This window comes from Mercenaria mercenaria, chromosome 17, assembly GCF_021730395.1.
Source record: "Mercenaria mercenaria strain notata chromosome 17, MADL_Memer_1, whole genome shotgun sequence".
In the NCBI taxonomy this organism is placed as follows: domain Eukaryota; kingdom Metazoa; phylum Mollusca; class Bivalvia; order Venerida; family Veneridae; genus Mercenaria; species Mercenaria mercenaria.
Genome location: NC_069377.1, coordinates 19331025 through 19350968, shown reverse-complemented (window position 1 = coordinate 19350968; position 19944 = coordinate 19331025). Strand labels below are relative to the sequence as shown.

The 19944-nt window shown below is 37.4% G+C and overlaps 1 protein-coding gene across 1 annotated transcript in view; it reads left to right on the top strand.

Annotated features, from left to right (window-relative positions):
- The window catches only part of LOC123535601 (uncharacterized), a 251998-nt gene that overhangs the window by 129902 nt on the left and 102152 nt on the right, over positions 1-19944 (top strand). The window contains exon 9 of the mRNA XM_045318314.2: positions 6832-7017. Within this exon, the coding sequence (XP_045174249.2) occupies positions 6832-7017 (186 nt within the window). The remainder of the gene's footprint in view (positions 1-6831; positions 7018-19944) is intronic.

The following is a 19944-nucleotide window of genomic DNA, read 5'->3' as shown; positions in this document are numbered from 1 at the left end:
ATTCACCTGTGAAAAACACTCTTTCCTCCAGCTACGTGTCAAACATGTATAATACACAACAGTCGGTGACACTTTGATTTACTGTGTAAACATGTTTGGCACTCCTCGGTAATTATCAACCAAGTCATAATATAGATTTTTTTTTTTTTGTTGTTGTTGAAACGCGGGAGAATTATGGTTTTAGTCGGGAGACGGGAGGCAAGGTGAAAAAATCGGGATTTTGACCCTCCCGCGCGGGAGATCACATGTATGCTATATAAAAGGCAACAAGTAGTGACACTATGCAACATGCTATGAGCAGTCACACCTTATATAACATGCAATGAGTAGCCACACCTTATATAACAGGCTATGTGTAGTTATAAAGAATTACAATAATTACTAAACAACAACAAAATTAAACTTCCATTTGCAAATACAGGTGCTATTTGCTAATTTGCTGCGACAGGCGTATATTGTGACATTCTTGCACTCTTGTTATAATTTACCTTAGGGAAAAATCAAGACCACTTTTCTGTGGTACATCATAAATGTTACTTTCAAATTCTAGGTGTATTTTAAGGTATCTCTTTCTGGTAAGTTTTTTTGTGGTCTTAGAAAAACAAAACTTACTTCCCTTTGTTGCTACTATAAATAGCTTATTCTTGACACTTTTTAACCTGGTTGTTAGAATTTGATATTTAGTTGTTTTGGCTTACTGTCTACCAAACTTGTACAGAATATGTCTTACTGTATCGTCTATATGACTGGCATATATTGTGACATTCTGGCGCTCTTGTTATTTTTTGTTCATGCCAAGATGCTGTATACGCATGCAGTATGTCTTGTGAAAAATGTCCTTAGGCGGGGGACGTAGGTAACTCTGTTACAAATTCTTTTATATATTGTAGTGTCTTATAGCCTGTTTGATATTATTTGGTGTGTTATAGCTTGCTATATGTAGTGTGCTTACTCCAGGCCTGTTATATTTATTGTAGTATCTCATAACCTGTTTGATATTATTTGGTGTGTTATAGCCTGCTTTTGTAGTGTGCCTACTCCTAGCCTGTTATATATAATGTGGTGTATATAGGGGTCTCATAGGCTGTTACATACATTGTTGTTGCTCATAGCCTGTTATATATAGTGGCGGTGTGGCAATTCAGTCTGTTATATAGTGTTGCAACTCATTGCCTGTTGTATATAGTGTGGTGTCACATAGCCTGTTATATTTAGCATAAATATTTCTAGCCTGTTATGTATACATGTGTGGCAACTCATAGCATGTTTCATATAGATTAGTGTCTCATTATGCGTAACATATAGTGTGTTGGCTCATATACCAGTAGTGTGGTGACTCATAGTTTGTACATATATTTTGGCAGCTCATTGCCTGTTATTTAAGGTGTGGCTACTCATAGCCTGTTATATAAGCTTTAGCTACACATAGCCTGTTATTAGCTCACCAGTTTATATAGACTTATATAGGGAAAACTTTGAAAATCTTCTTGTACAAAACCACATGGCCAAGGGCTTTGAAATTTGGTTTGTAGCATCATCTAGTGGTCCTCTACCAAAACTGTTCAAATTATCCCCCTAGGATCAAATATGGCCCCGCCCCGGGGGTCCCAAGTTTTACATAGACTTATATAGGAAAACAAGTTTAAATATCTTCTTGTCTGAAACCACAAGACTTAGGCCTTTGATATTTTGTTTGTAGCATTGTCTTATGGTCCTCAACCAAAATTGTTCAAATTGTACCCCTTGGGTGAAAAGAGGCCCTACCCTGGGGGTCCCATGTTTTACATAGACTTACATAGGAAAAAACTTTAAAAATCTTCTTGTCTGAAACCACACAACCTAGGCTTTTGATATTTGGTATGATGCATTGCCTAGTAGTCCTCTACCAAAATTGTTCAAATTATGCCCCTGGGGTTAAAAGAGGCCTCGTCCCGAGGTCACTTAATTATTATATGAGTTATATAGCTAAAATACTTTAAAAAGTTATCTGATCCTATTTCCAACACTATTTAATAATAATTACCTGATGACCCTAAATAATATGATGTCACTTGATTGTGACCTTGACCTTCTGACCTACTTTCTTGTTTTCTAAACTACAGCCTTGAAATTTGGATGACATGTACAGTTTTGCACACTGATCGTAAAACTGAATATCATTGACCATGAATGTAACCTACTGACTTTCTTAATATTTTAGCATCAGTTTGACATTTGAAACATGTAGCTCATATTACTCAGGTGAGCGATCCAGGGTCATCATGACCCTCTTGTATAAGGTGCGGCTACTCATAGCCTGTTATATAAAGTGTAGCTACACATAGCCTGTTATACAAGGTGTGGCTACTCATAGCCTGTTATATATGCTGTAGCTACATATAGCCTGTTATATAAGGTGCGGCTACTCATAGCCTGTTATAGAAGTTGTGGCTACACATAGCCTGTTATATAAAGTGTAGCTACACATAGCCTGTTATACAAGGTATGGCTACACATAGCCTGTTATATAAGGTGCAGCTACTTATAGCTTCGTATATAAGGTGTGGCTACTCATAGCCTGTTATGTAAGGTGTGGCTACACATAGCCTGTTATATAAAGTGTAGCTACACATAGCCTGTTATACAAGGTGTGGCTACACATAGCCTGTTACATAAGGTGCAGCTACTTATAGCTTCTTATATAAGGTGTGGCTACTCATAGCCTGTTATACAAGGTGTGGCTACACATAGCCTGTTATATAAGGTGCAGCTACTTAAAGGTTCTTATATAAGGTGTGGCTACTCATAGCCTGTTATATAAGGTGTGGCTACACATAGCCTGTTATATAAGATGTGACTACTCATAGCGCTACACATAGCCTGTTATAGAAGGTGTGGTTTCTCATATCCTGTTATGTAAGGTGTGGCTACTCATAGCCTGTTATATAAGGTGTGACTACACATAGCCTGTTATATAAGGTGTGGTTTCTCATAGCCTGTTATATAAGGTCTGGCTATTCATAGCCTTTTATGTAAGGTGTGGCTACACATAGCCTGTTATATAAGGTGTGACTACACATAGCCTGTTATATAAGGTGTGGTTTCTCATAGCCTGTTATATAAGGTGTGGCTATTCATAGCCTTTTATGTAAGGTGTGGCTACACATAGCCTGTTATATAAGGTGTGGCTACTCATAGCCTGTTATATAAGGTGTAACTACTCATAGCCTGTTATAGAAGGTGTGACTACACATAGCCTGTTATATAAGTTGTGGCTACACATAGCCTGTTATGTAAGGTGTGGCTACACATAGCCTGTTATAGAAGGTGTGGCTACTCATAGCCTGTTATATAAGGTGTAACTACTCATAGCCTGTTATAGAAGGTGTGACTACACATAGCCTGTTATATAAGGTGTAGCTACTCATAGCCTGTTATAGAAGGTGTGGCTACACATAGCCTGTTATATAAGGTGTAGCTACTCATAGCCTGTTATAGAAGGTGTGGCTACACATAGCCTGTTATATAAGGTGTAGCTACTCATAGCCTGTTATAGAAGGTGTGGCTACACATAGCCTGTTATATAAGGTGTAGCTACTCATAGCCAGTTATATAAGGTGTGGCTACACATAGCCTGTTATATAGTATGTGGCTACACATAGCCTGTTATATAAGATGTAGCTACTCATAGCCAGTTATATAAGGTGTGGCTACACATAGCCTGTTATATAAGGTGTGGCTACACATAGCCTGTTATATAGTATGTGGCTACACATAGACTGTTATATAAGGTGTGGCTACACATAACCTGTTATATAGTATGTGGCTACACATAACCTGTTATATAGTATGTGACACACATAGACTGTTATATAAGGTGTGGCTACACAGAGCCTGTTATATAGTATGTGGCTACACATAGCCTGTTATACAAGGTGTGGCTACACATAGCCTGTTATATAAGGTGTGGCTACTTATAGCTTCTTGTATAAGGTGTGGCTACTCATAGCCTGTTATATAAGGTGTGGTTTCTCATAGCCTGTTATACAAGGTGTGGCTACACATAGCCTGTTATATAGTATGTGGCTACACATAGCCTGTTATATAAGGTGTGGCTACTCATTGCATGTTATATAAGGTGTGACTGCTCATAGCATGTTGCATAGTGTCACTACTTGTTGCCTTTTATATAGTAAGCTTTTTCCTAGCCTGTTATAAAGTGTAGCTTCTCAAGACCTATTATAAAGTGTGGGTTCTTATAGCCTGTTTATATAGTGTGACTACTCATAGCCTGTTTTGTAGTAAGGCTTTTTCTAGCCTGTTATAAAGTGTAGCTTCTCATGACCTGTTATAAAGTATGGCTGCTTATAGCCTGTTATATAGTACGACTACTCATTACTTGCTTTATAAAGAGTGTGGCTACTCATAGCCTATTCTAAAGTTCACCTACTCATAGCCTGTTATAAAAGGTGTGGCTACTCATAGCCTGTGATAAAGCATGGCTTCTTATAGACATTTATGTAAGGTGTGGTTACTCATAGCCTGTTGTGTAGTATGGCTTTTCATAGCTTGTTATATTAAGTATGGCTGCTTATAGCCTGTTATATAGTGTAACTACTCATAGCCTGTCATAAAGGGTGGCTTTTTAGCTCACCTGTCACAAAGTGACAAGGTGAGCTTTTGTGATCGCACAGCGTCCGTCGTCCGTGCGTCCGTCCCTGCGTGCGTAAACTTTTGCTTGTGACATCTCTAGAGGTCACATTTTTCATGGGATCTTTATGAAAATGGGTCAGAATGTTCATCTTGGTAAATTCTAGGTCAAGTTCGAAACTGGGTCACGTGCCATCAAAAATTTGGTCAGTAGGTCTAAAAATAGAAAAACCTTGTGACCTCTCTAGAGGCCATAATTTTCAATGGATCTTCATGAAAATTGGTCAGAATGTTCACCTTGATGATATCTAGGTCAGTTTCGAAACTGGGTCACATGCCTTCAAAAACTAGGTCAGTAGGTCTAAAAATAGAAAAACCTTGTGACCTCTCTAGAGGCCATATATTTCACAAGATCTTCATGAAAATTGGTCAGAACGTTCACCTTGATGATATCTAGGTCAAGTTCGAAACTGGGTCACGTGCCTTCAAAAACTAGGTAAGTAGGTCAAATAATAGAAAAACCTTGTGACCTCTCTAAAGGCCATATTTTTCATGGGATCTGTATGAAAGTTGGTCTGAATGTTCATCTTGAATGTTCATCTCTTGGTCAAGTTCGAAACTGGGTCACGTGCGGTCAAAAACTAGGTCAGTAGGTCTAAAAATAGAAAAACCTTGTGACCTTTCTAGAGGCCATATATTTCACAAGATCTTCATGAAAATTGGTCAGAACGTTCACCTTGATGATATCTAGGTCAAGTTCGAAACTGGGTCACGTGCCATCAAAAACTAGGTCAGTAGGTCAAATAATAGAAAAACCTTGTGACCTCTCTAAAGGCCATATTTTTCATGGGATCTGTATGAAAGTTGGTCTGAATGTTCATCTTGATGATATCTAGGTCAAGTTAGAAACTGGGTCACATGCGGTCAAAAACTAGGTCAGTAGGTCTAAAAATAGAAAAACCTTGTGACCTCTCTAGAGGCCATATATTTCATGAAATCTTCATGAAAATTGGTCAGAATGTTCACCTTGATGATATCTAAGTCGAGTTCGAAAGTGGGTCACGTGCCATCAAAAACTAGGTCAGTAGGTCAAATAATAGAAAAACCTTGTGACCTCTCTAGAGACCATATTTTTCAATGGATCTTCATGAAAATTGGTCAGAATTTTTATCTTGATAATATCTAGGTCAAGTTCAAAATTGGGTCACATGAGCTCAAAAACTAGGTCACTATGTCAAATAATAGAAAAAACGACGTCATACTCAAAACTGGATCATGTGGGAAGAGGTGAGCGATTCAGGACCATCATGGTCCTCTTGTTGTAGCTTGTTATATGTGGTACTCATTGCCTATTTTATAAAGTGTGTGGTTGCTCATAGTCTGTTATGTAGTGTGGCTTCTCATAGACTGTTTTAAAGTGTGAATACTCACAGCCTGTTATATAAAGAGTGGGTTGTATTTAGATAATACAATTTGTGGACAAATGTTGAAAATATAGTTTGACAGAATTTTAGTTTTTCTTATCATCCTTGCCAAAAATAGACATGTACCAGTAGATAGCAGTATTAAAAAGATGGATTGATTTTGCAGATTATGACAGTAAATAACAGCCTTAGACATTACCACAACTCTAGTGGACTTTGAGTAGCTTTGTTTGAAACACTAATGACTTTCATTTTGACTTTTAACCAGGTCTTTTTTTGGGATAATGTTGAAAGTTACCAAGATTGTAACAGCATTTACATTGAATGGAGTAGGGAATGGAGTTCATATATGCCCCCCTTTTTTCTTTGGTTGGTCTGTCTGCCGACCAGTCGATTCTTAGACCAGTCAGTTTCAGATGATAACTCAAGAATGCTTTAGCCTAGGATCATGGAAGTTATTAGGGAGTTTGGTCATGATCAGCATATCACCCCTAGGTCAAAGGTGTCAAGGTCACAGTGACCCGGAACAGTTGAACGGTTTCAGGACAATAAATTGAGAACGCTTGGGCCTAGGATCACAAAACTTAATAGGGAGGTTGATCATGACCAGGAGGTGCCCCCTGTAGATTTTGAGATCAGTATGTCAAAGGTCAAGGTCACAGTGACCAAATAATTTCTGTTCCTTGTGCAGTTACTGAATGCATCAAGAGGGGGTGGGGAGGACATTTCATGTTCTACAACCTCTTGTTGACCGTTATATAATGTATAAATTTTATAGATTATCAAGAAGGACAGTAGATGTGGAAAGAGTGTTGGATGTTACCATGATTGTGGCAGCAGTGATTCCTGTGGATTTTTATTGACCTGGATGGAGAATGGAGATGATATAGATTTTACCTTGACCTGTAAACGAGGTAGCAACAGTGTCTACTGTGCCATTGGTTTGTCAAAGGATAACAAAATGGTAAGGATTATAAAAAGCACAATAAAAAAAAGAGGGACATACAAAAGGGCTGCTTCCTTCCATCTGTCTTTCCATCTGTCCTTTTTCTTTTTGTCTTTTAGTCATCTGTCACACTTTCTTGTTTACTCATCTCGTACAGTTTCAGTCTAATTCAACTGAAACTTGGTATAGATCATCAGCATGACGTGGACATGTGCATATTTTGGGGATGTGCATTTCCAATTTTTATGTCCCTACCATTAAAAATGGTGTCCAAGAGTCCTATGTGCACAAAATGTCTTTGTTGTGCATCGTCTGATTTTCGACCTTGTGTCCTCAACTCCTCCAACAGTTTCTGTCCAGTTCAAATGAAACTCGGTATACATCATCAGCATGTTGTGTATATAGGCATATTATCGGGGCTTTCATGTCTGATATTGATATTATAACTGGGTCACTTAAGCCAAGGTTATTAGAGAAATGTGTCAGCTAAATAACTTCAGTTATGAATGAGGAATTTTGGTTAAACTTGATGTGTAGTTAGCTTTTGGAGATAACAGTTGGGACTGCTTAGATCAAGGTCAATGCTAGTGTTACTAAAAAGAAGAAAGTAGTTCACTCTTAACATCTTTAGTGTAGGTGCACCTACATGGCTACTAAACGCTAGTGCCACCACCAAATTGTGGTGATAAGGAAATGAGCTATCGACATTTCTGTGGTGCAGCTATCGCCCGTTTCTATTTGTAAACACGTGAGTAAAATTTATATTTTATCTTATGTTTTTATTGATAAAACTTTTTTCGAAAATCGGAGAATGTAGTTCCATGTAACAACACTTTTACTACAGGTTGACTGTTATTTCATTAAAATATCATGCAAATTGTGGTGTCAGGAGCTTTTCTCCCGAAACTGACTGTGGCACATTTTCATATCGGCCAGTATTCGAACACCATTCCGATGAATAGACACACTGTAAGAACACACCTGCGCATGCAAATGGTGCAGAAATGATAAATAATTATATATGCACACACCATGAACAATAGAATCTCGGGTTAGAAGAAATATACCAGGATTTTTAAAAGTGGTGGCGCTATAACTCTAGTGATGACACTATACAGTAGTGGTGGCGCTGTTACGACATTCAATAATACGAAATGCTGACGCATCCGGAACAAAACAAACACAATATTTTTTCTAATTGATAATTTTCCTGCAAAAAAATATGTTATTAAAGAAAGAAAAACACGATCATAGTTTATTTACCTTTATGAAACATTCTCTATCCAAGAAAAAAAAGAACACAGACCCTTGGGACTCGTGTAGTCAAAGTAAATATTTTCTTTTGTTTAAAATGTTAATGTATAATTATTTCTAACCTTTAAATAGTGTACTTAAATACAAACGTAAGTGTACTTTAAATTTGGGTCAAGAAAAATTGTAGCAATACCTTTATCTCAAACGAAGATTTGTATCCAGGCAATAATTTGAAGATAGTGTAGAATTTATTTTTATATTAATATTCTGAAAGTTACTTCCCTTTGTTTTTATACGTCGTTTGCATGTCATTGTAAACAAAAGACCTTACTTTCACAATTCTTTTTGAAAAGTGAATACAGTACATTTTCAATTCCAATCGATTAAATATGATTAATCAATAGAGCTTAGTTGTACAATCTGAATCAATATATATGTAGATTATTTTATGTATGTATTTTGCTGAGTAACGTAATTTGTTTTAGTATACAATGTAGTGTGGGATAGGTTGATATCATCGATTATTGTAGAAATTTCCATGGCTTGCAGACAGACATTTTCATATATCAAAATTAAATATATTAGCCACTAATCATATACAACAGCGCCACCACTACAGTATAGCGCCACCACTTGAGTGAAAACGCCACCACTTTCGAAAATAGTCGTGTTTTAACTTTTTACCGTGTTTTTCGTAATTCTTTGATGTATGGGAATATGTGTAATTCATTTCTACACCATTTGCATGCGAAGGTATGTTCTTACAGTGTGTCTACTCATCGGAATGGTGTTTGAATACTGGCCGATATGAAAATATGCAACTGTCAGTTTCGGGAGAAAAGCTCCTGGCACCACAATTTGCATAATATTTTAATGAAATAACAGCCAACCTTTAGTAAAAGTGTTGTTACACGGAACTACATTCTCCAATTTTCGAAAAAAGTTCTATCAATAAAAACATAAGATAAAATATAAATTTTACTCACGTGTTTACAAATAGAAACGGGCTATAGCTGCACCACGGAAATGTTGATAGCTCTTTTCCTTATCACCACAATTTGGTGGTGGCGCTAGCGTTTAGTAGCCGTGACCTACTGTCACCTAACATGGTTTATAGATAATTTTTATCCAGACAAAGGTTGTCACTGTTATTAATAATGGAAAAATGGTTTTAGCTCAGTATCTTTAGTTTTGGTTCACCTATTTTAAGCAGACTTTGTAGGCAGATAGCTTTTATCTAGACAAAGGTTTGGATTATATTTGGGGTCACTTATGGTCACTTAAAATTACGGTACAAAAAATTCCACTCAATAATTTTAGTAACGAGGTATAGTGGTAAAACTTTGTTGTCAATACAGTTGGTTTGCAGAAAGCTATCAGTCAGACAAATGTTGAGCATATATTTTGGGTCACTCAGATCAAAGTCAGGGTCATTGTTACTAAAAATAGGAAATGTTTCCACTCAGTAATTTAAGTTAGGAATGAGAAATAATGTTGAAAGTTTGTTTGTAGGTATCTTTGTTGGAGATGCCGATGGAGATTACGTTTGAGGCTGTTGGGGTCAAGGTTAACATCACCGTTACTAAAAAACAGAAAAATTGTTTTCAATTAGTATCTTTAGTTTTTGTATACATATTTTCAATAAACTTGTTTTGTAGAAAGCTTTTATTGAGACAAAGATTTGGAATGTACTGTTACTGTCACAGTTTCTAAAAAACAGAAAGAAATGGTTTCCACTCAGTAACTTAAGTTAGGAAGGAGATATTATGGTGAAACTTTGATTGTTGGTAGCTTTGGTGGAGATGCCAGTTTTGATTACATTTACTGTTTCTAAAAAGAATAGAACAAACTTTTTCAGTCAATATCCTTAATTTTGGTTTACATCTATTGTCACCAAACTTGGTATGTAGAGAGTTTTTATCCAGATTGGAATTTTATTTGGAGTCACTTTTGTCAAAGTCAAGGTCAATGTTATTTAAAATAGAAAAACAGTTTCTACTCAATAACTCTTGGTAGGAATGAGATATAGTGTTAAACCTTTGTCTTAGGTCACTTAGGTGGAGATGACAGTAAGGATTGCATTTGGGAATGCTTGGGTCAAGGCAGTGTTACTAAAAATAGAAAAAAGGTTTCTGCTCAATGTTTTAAGTTTTGGTGCACCTATTGTCACCAAACTTGGTGTGTAAATTGCTTTCATCAAGACAGAAGTTGGGATTTCATTTGGGGTCACTCTGATCAAATTCAAGGCTATTGTTATGGAAAATAGAAAATGGTTTCCACACAATATCTTTAGTTTGGGTAGACCACTTGACAATTAACTTGGTGTGTAGAAAGCTTTTGTAGATTGCTTTCTTCAATTAGTCTTTAGAATTGTGATATGTATTTCTTATGTGGAGTTGCAAACATTACAAGCATTTGCATTCATATGAAAGTGTCTGGTGTCAAATATTGAAATGGTTTCATGGCATTGCCATGTTTCTTTTGTTTTATTTAATATTTTTTGGATACACTTTTTATGCCCCCACCACACAGTGGGGGGGGCATATAGATTTGGTATTGTCAGTCTGTCCGTCTGTAGAAGGAATTTGGCCGGGCTATTTCTCAGCAATTATTTGCCAGATTCCCATCAAACCTTGTAATTATTATCAGTACCAAGCTTAGTTGTGCATGTGTGAAGCAAGATCCATTCGGATGATTTTTCACGAAGTTATGGCCCTAAATAAATTTTTCTTTATATGTATATGTGGAAAAAATTTGTCCAGGCTATTTCTCAGCAATTATGCCAGATTTCCATCAAACCTTGTAATTATTATCAGTACCAAGCCTAGTTGTGCATGTGCGAAGCAAGATCCATTCGGATGATTTTTCATGAAGTTATGGCCCTTTATTAATGTTAGCTCACCTGTCACATAGTGACAAGGTGAGCTTTTGTGATCGCCCTTCGTCTGTTGTCCGTCGTCCATCCTCGTCTGTCCACAATTTCTTGTGAACATGATAGAGACCACATTTTGCAATCAGTTTTAATTAGACTTGCACACAACTTGTATTATCATAATATCTCAGTTCCTTTCGAAAACTGGCCAGATCCCATCATGGGTTCTAGAGTTATGGCCCCTTAAAGGGCCAAAATTTGCTAATTTTGGCTCGTGAATACAATAGAGACTACATTTTGTAATCAATTTTAATCAAACTTGCACACAACTTATATTGGCATAATATCTTGATTCATTTCGAAAACTGGCCAGGTCCCATCAGGGGTTCAAGAGTTCTGGCCCCTTAAAGGGCCAAAATTTGCTATTTTTGGCTTGTGAACAGGAAAGAGACCACATTTTGCAATTGATTTTAATCAGACTTGCACACAACTGGTTTTGGCATAAAATCTCTGTTGCTTTCGAAAATTAGCTAGATCCCATCATGGGTTCCAGAGTTATGGCCCCTTAAAGGGCCAGAATTTGCTATTTTTGGCTTTGGAACACAAAAGAGACTACATTTTGCAATTGATTTTGATCAAACTTGCATACAACTTTAATTGGCATAATATCTTGTTTGCTTTCGAAAACTGGACAGGTCCAATCATGGGTTCCAGAGTTGTGGTCCCTTAAAGGGCCAAAATTTGCTATTTTTGGCTTGTGGGCTTGTGAACACGATAAAGACCATATTTTGCAATTGATTTTAATCAAACATGCACATAACTTGTATTGGCATAATATCTCGGTTTCTTTTGAAAACTGGCCAGATCCCATCATAGGTTCAAGAGTTATGGCCCCTTAAAGAGCCAAAATTTGCTATTTTGGCTTGTGAAAATGTTAGAGACCACATTTTGTAATTTATTTTAATCAAACTTGCACACAACTTGTATTGACATAATATCTCGGTCCTTTCGAAGACTTGCCAGATACCATCATGGGTTCAAGAGTTATGCAGATGTCGGTCAGTCTGGGTCGGTCTGTATGTAGACCAATCCGTTTCCAGATGATAACTCAAGAACGCTTTTGGCCTAGAATCATGAAAGTTGATAGGCAGTTTGATCATCACCAGCAGATTACCCTTATTGATTTTGAGATCTGTATGTTAAAGGTCAAGGTCACAGTGACCCTGATTAGTAAAACGGTTTCCGGAGGATAACTCAAGAACGCTTGGGCCTAGGATCATGAAAGTTGATAGGCTGGTTGGTCATCACTAGGAGATGACCCCTATTGATTTTGAGATCTGTATGTTAAAGGTCAAGGTCACAGTGACCCTGATTAGTAAAACGGTTTCCGGATGATAACTCAAGAACTCTTAGGCTTAGGATCATGAAAGTTGATAGGCTGGTTGGTCATCACTAGGAGATGACCCCTATTGATTTTGAGATCATTAGGTCAAAGGTCAAGGTCACAGTGACCCTGAACAGTAGAACGGTTTCCGGCTGATAACTTAAGAACTCTTAGGCTTAGGATCATGAGTGTTGATAGCGAGGTTGGTCATGACCAGCAGATAACCCCTATCAATTTTGAGGTCAGTATGTCAAAGGTCAAGGTCACAGTGACCAGGAACAGTAAAATGGTTTCCGGGCAATAAGTCAAGAACGCTTAGGCCTAATGTCAAGAAAATTGATAGTGAGGTTGGTCATGACCAGTAGATGACCCGTATTGATTTTGAGGTCATTAGGTCAAAGGTCAAGGTGACATTTGCCAGGAACAGTTAAATGGTTTCTGATCTTCTTGTCCAAAACCACAGGGCCTAGGGCTTTGATATTTGGTATGGAGCAAAATCTAGTGGTCTTCTACCAAGATTGTTCAGATTATTTCCCTGGGGTCAAATATGGCCCCACCCGTGCGAAAATGGAACAGGAAATCCTGGGATTATCCCAGGAAGTCCCAGGACTATCCTGGGATAATGTCCTGAAAATATCTCAGGAATTCCTGGGATAGTCCTGGGACTTTTCATGCCGTTAAATGGGACAATCCCAGGATTTTCCTATGAACATGAAAAAACAGGACATCTGAGAATTCCAATCCTACTATCCTGAAAATCCCAGGCATGTCCTGAGATTTCCTGAAGACAGGACATAAAAATATAATATTGTCCTGTTCTCAGGAAATCCCAGGAATTCTTGAAGTCAGGATATCCCAGGACAATTGTCCTGTCATCAGGAAACCCCAGAACATGTAATTGAATACCTTGTAAACATGATTTGAAATTCTCTTTGGCGGGAAATACAGTTAACAAATTGACTGTTAAAGTTCAATACTATTTACAGTAAGAATATAAGGATTATCATTTCCTAATATTAAAAAATATTTTGTAGTTAAAAGGCAAACATCATGTACATTGAAACAATACAACCTGTCATAGCAGAAATATTAATTTCTTGGCACACCTTAAATCAGCTCAAATATGTGCACTCATGGCAAAAAAAAACTAGGTGAAAGTACTACTATTTAGTCTAGAATCATCAAATTATGAGCTTCATACTGAGCAAAAAGCTCTTATCATTCTATGATCTGTTCACTAGAGTGAAATTGTTTTTGATCAAACATGCATGTACAGATAACCTAAACTGTAGTAACGCATTTCACTTTTTAATGCTCTGACTGATTTTAAAGAAAACTACTTTTCTAAATAACTTATTGTTTTGTAAAATCATTAAATGAAGGAGTACATTTAGTATTATTTCTAAAAGTTTATACAGAAATAATTTGCTAACTTACCACCAATTTATAGAATATATTCCTGTTACACTGACAACACCACAATCAGAAGTACTTAATGATACAGTTTCTCCCAAAACATGAGTCTTCAACACCAGGATGTAATTAACTTATTACGCCATTAAAAGATCATGTTTCAAATTAATTACCATCTTTCAATCTGTATCTTTTAGAAAAAGTCCTGTCTTTTTCCTGTGAACAGGACAATTTTTCTATCAAAAGTCCTGTCTTTTAGTGTTAAAGTCCTGTCTTCAGGACTTTCTTGCAGCCTTGCTAAAAGAATCCCAGGATATCCCAGGATAATCCTGGGATTTCCAGAGAACAGGAAAATATTTCTGCACGGGCACCCCGGGGGTCACATGGTTTATTTAGACTTATATAGGAAAAAACTTTGAAAAACCTTTTGTCCAAAACAACAGGTCCTAGGGCTTTGATATTTGTAATGTAGCATCATCTAGTGGTTCTCTACGAAGTTTTTTCAAATTATCCCTCTAGGGTCAAATGTGGCCCCACCCCGAGGGTCACATGGTTCATATAGACTTATATAGGGAAAAACTAAGAATCTTCATGTGTATAATCTACATCATTCAAAATTCAGACCACATGTATTGTTTTGAGTGACAAGGTGAACCTTGACATGAGTTGATCTTGATCTTGACCTAGTGACCTACTTTCACATTTCTGTAGCTACAGCCTTCAAATTTGGACCACATGCATAGGTTTGTGTACCGAAACAAACTTTAACCTTGTTATTGACCTAGTGACCTACTTTCACATTTTTGAAGGTACAGGCTTCAAATTTGGACCATATGCATAGTTTTGTGTTCCGAAATAAAATCTGACCTTGATTTTGACCTAGTGACCTACTTTCACATTTCTCAAGCTACAGCCTTCAAATTTGGACCACATGCATAGCTTTGTGTACCGAAATGAACTTTGATCTTGAGATTGACCTAGTGACCTACTTTCACATTTCTCAAGCTACAGGCTTCAAATTTGGACTGCATGCATATTTTTGTGTTCTGAATTGAAATTTGACATTGATTTTTACCTAGTACCTACTTTCACATTTCTCAAGCTACAGCCTCCAAATTTGAAGCACATGCATAGTTCTGTCTACCGAAATGAACTTTGACCTTGAAATTGATCTAGTGACCTTCTTCCACGTTTCTCAAGTCACAGCTTTCAAATTTGGACCACATGCACAGTGTTTTGTACCGAAATGAAATTTGATCTTGATTTTGATCACTTGTTAGGTTAATAGGTTAAAGGTCAAGGTCAGATTGTACCAGAACAGTAGAGCTTTGTTTACAGTTAGCATATAATTTCTGTTCCTTGTGCAGTTACTGAATGCATCAAGTGGGGGGGGGGCATTTCGTGTTCGACGAGCTCTTAATTGTTTATCTTGTTATGAATTCTTGGACAAATACGAATCTGGGTCAGATGGGGTCAAAAACAAGGTCACTAGGTCAAATCAAAGAGAATGCTTGTTTACAATCAGGAGGCCACACTTTTGGTCCTATCTTAATGAAAATTGGTCAGAATATTTGTTTTCATGAAGTCACTAGGTCAAAGATGTTTACACTGTTATGGTGTGTTATTCAGGTGAGCTACCTAGGGCCATCTTGGCCCTCTTGTTTCTCTATATGTATGTATGGAAAAAATTTGTCCGGGCTATTTCTCAACAATTATCTGCCAGATTTCCTTCAAACCTTGTAATTATTATCAGTACCAGGTCTAGTTGTGCATGTGCGAAGTGGGTTCCATTTGGATGATTTTTCATGAAAGTTATGGCCCTTTATTAATTTTTTCTTTATATGTATATGGAAAAAATTTGTCTGCGCTATTTCTCTGTCCTTATTTTCCAGACTTTTATCAAACCTAGTAATTATCACTGGTACCAAGTGCAGTTGTTCATGTGGGAAGCTCATTCTATTTGAATGATTTTTCATGAAGTTATTGCCCTTTATTTGTTTCAGATATGTGTTATATAAGAAAAAAGTTCAATAATTTCTAACAGTTCATATGCTGTCACAAATATATTTGAGACAAATGTACCAGTGGGGGACACACCCTGTGTCCTACAGACATATTCTAGTATAAAAGAAGTTTCTTGTTTTATATTCAAACAACTTTTATATTAAAAATTCAAATGAAATATTTTTTTGTCAAGCTCGCTTGCGGAAGCGAAGACATAGTTTTCTTGCCTACCTATCGGGGAAAGCATACATTTATCCGAGCACGTGCCGGGGAAAGATATTCCTGTCTTTCCCAAGGGAAAACCTTGTCTAAAATAGTGTGCACTAAGGTGACGTCACATAGTACTGGTACCATTGTGACGTCATAAACTCTATAAATAATGTCAGGAAATACCAAAAACCTATTTGTCTCAATGATCTCTTTTGAACATGATAGGCAAGAAAAATGATCTAACATGTCTGCCTGTGTAAGACAGCTGTTTTCCCTACCCTCGGGACAGCTTGGATAAAGAACCTCCCTAACGCTCGGTTTTCCATTCCACACTGTCCCTCGGGTAGGGAAAACCCCGTCTTACACAGGCAGGCATGTAAGATCCTTATAGTCCAAATGGCTGTTCGGTGTATGTACATCCGTTTGTCCGTCTGAATTTGTTTGTCAAGACCATAACTTTGACATGCATGGAGCAATCTTGTTTATATTTGGCATGAATATTTACCTCAATGAGATGGAGTGTCATGCATAAAACCCCAGGTTCCTATCTCAAAGGTCAAGGTCACAGTTGGAGGTCAAATGTCATTTTAGAGCTTGTCCAAGCTATAACTTTGATAAGTATTGAGCAATCTTTTTTTTTCTTTGGTATACATGTTCACCTCTATGAGGCGGAGTGTCGTGCGCAAACCTCTGGTCCCTATCTCAAAGGTCAAGGTCACACATGGGGGTCAAAGATCATTTTAGAGCTTGTCCAGGCTGTAACTTTGACACGCATAAAGCAATCTTTTTATGCCCCCACTTGGGTGGGGTGGGCATATAGATTTGCCCTTGTCCGTCCGTCCTTCCATTATCCGTCCATCCTTCTGAGAATGTTGTGTCGTGCCTCGTGGGGTTTTGCATCCGGATTCATTCAGTCTTGTAGGAGTTATGGCCCCTGACTTTGTAAAAAATGGTCATTTTAGTGTTGTGTCGCGCCTAGTTCCAAAAATATTTGACCTAGAGTCACCAAAGTTTACAGGAATGTTGGTCAGCATGTGCACCTGGGGTTTTGCGTACAGATTCATTCAGTTGTGTAGGAGTTATGGCCCCTGACTTAGTTAAAAATTGGTCATTTTAATGTTGTGTCGCGCATAGCTCCAAAAGTATTTGACCTAGAGTCACCAAAGTTTACAGGAATGTTGGTCAGCATGTGCAGTTGTGCACCTGGGGTTTCGCGTCTGGATTCATTCAGTCGTGTAGGAGTTATGGCCCCTGACTTAGTTAAAAATTGGTCATTTTAATGTTGTGTCGCGCGTAGCTCCAAAATTATTTGACCTAGGGTCACCAAAGTTTACAGAAATGTTGGTCAGCATGTGAAGTTGTGCACCTGGGGTTTTGACCCCCCACCCCACCCACCCTCCCCCACCCAAAATTTTTTTTATTTTTTTCATTGCTTATTTTAGATTTTTTTCAAACCTTCCAAGTTGATCTGTGTCCTTTGTCATGTAGAGGGAGCATCTGTGTCCCATGGACACATTTCTAGTTTTTATTTGGCATAAATGTTTGCCTCAATGAGACAGAGTGTCACATGCAACTCCCAGATCCCTACCTCAAAGGTCAAGGTCTGGTAAGTCTTAGAGGTCAAAGGTCAAAACTTGGTGCTGTTAGTCCTTTTGACACCAGTCCTGACAGGCTCGACATGTTGCCCGTGAGCATCTAGTCTGACATGTAAATTTGGCAACAGTCAGCAATACTTTAAAATCCTTATAGTAATATGTATTTTAAAAAAATCAACTGATCGATAATTTTAATCACATTTGTAAGTTCAACATCAAAATTAGAAAAAAAAGACAAGGTGAGCTTTTGTGATCGCATTTTGTTTGTCCTCCATCCGTCTGTCGTCCGTCCCTTCACAGTTTCTTGTGAACACGATAGAGACCACATTTTGCAATCAATTTTAATCAAACTTGCACACAACTTGTATTGGCATAATATCTCAGTTCCTTTCGAAAACTGGCCAGATCCCATCATAGGTTCCAGAGTTATGGCCCCTTAAAGGGCCAAAATTTGCTATTTTGGCTTGTTAACGCAATAGAGTCCACAGTTTGCAATGGACTTCAGTCAAGCTTGCACACAACTTGTATTGGCATAATATCTCGGTTCCTTTCGAAAACTGTCCAGATCCCATCATGGGTTCCAGAGTTGTGGCCCCTTAAAGGGCCAAACTTTGCGATTTTTGGCTTGTGATCACGATAGAGACCACATTTTGCAATCAACTTTAATCAAACTTACACACATAATATCTCAGTTCTTTTCAAAAACTGGCCAGATCCCATCATGGGTTCTAGAGTTATGGCTCCTTAAAGGGCCAAAATTTGCTATTTTGGCTTTTGCAGCCATACAGAGACTTCATTTATGGTTTAATTTTATACAAACTTAGGCCTGGATTGAAACTGAGTCATGTCGGGTCAAAAACTAGGTCATGAGGTCAAATCAAAAGAAAAGCTTGTTAACAGCCTAGAGGCCACATTTATGATCCTTTCTTCTTGAAACTTGGTCAGAATGTTTTAACTTGATGATTCCTATGCCAAGTTTGAAACTGGGTCATATGGGATCAAAAACTAGATCACCTTGTCAAATCAAAGGAAAAGCTTGTTAACACTCTTGTTCATTTGATGTGCATGGAACTTAATCAGAATGTTTGTCTGCATGAAATATCGGATGAATTTTTAACTCGACTATATGAAGTATATGGAGAGCTATCCTACTCAACCCGGTGTTGGCTTTGGCATAGACGTCCTTCTGCGTCCCCACCTTTGTTAAAGTTTTTTAGCTCACCTGTCACATAGTGACAAGGTGAGCTTTTGTGATCACCCTTCGTCCGTCGTCAGTCCGTCAGTGCGTGCGTCAACAATTCCTTGTCTGCACGATAGTGGTTTCATTTATGATTTTATTTTAACCAAACTTGCACACAACTTGTATCACCATAAGATCTTGGTTCCTTTCTTCAACTGGCCAGATCCCGTTATGGGTTCCAGAGTTATGGCCCCCGAAAGGGCCAAAATCAGCTATTTTGACCTTGTCTGCACAATGGCAGCATTCGCTGAGTTATCTTCCCAAATGATTTGACAGGTGTCGCTACGGGCGAATAGGTCCTATCATGCGGTGTACTCTCAGCTTTTATCATAGTGTTAAACTCTTTTTCTTAACCTTTCATGCATTTGATAGCTGAATAAAAAAAATAATTAAAGCATTTTAAAAAAAATTCTAATCATGTAATTTATCAATATAATCTATTTATATAGCTGTTTCTTCTGTTTTTAACATAAAATTAAAAGCCTTGTAAAATTTTCATCATTTCAAAATGCTGGCTAGTAATATATAACTGAAATTATTATTTTAGCATTAATTTAAGCGAGTCACATTTCCGTATAATTTATAAGCAAAGTGGGGCTAGCTAGTAGCTAGTTGAAAATATTGTTAAATTTTACCCCTGAATGGAAGCTTTGTTCCAAATAGACAATGGTTACTCTGGGAACATTTAGTTTGCATAAAATTTCCTATCCACCGGCTGCATACTGATTGTTATCATAAAAATGTGCATGCCATGTGTCCTGTTAACTCTAGGGGGTTAAATTCAAGAATATGTCCTTGAAGCAGACTTAACACTTTCTGCTCCCACTTATGTGTTAAATATCGGTCAGATGTTAATGTTATGTGTATAATAAGTTTTCTTAATACATTGCAATTTGAAATAATGTCTAAAAGGTCTCACATTTGTTTTTATTTTTAAAGCTTCACAAATTTGTGGTCTGTGTATTAAAAATCC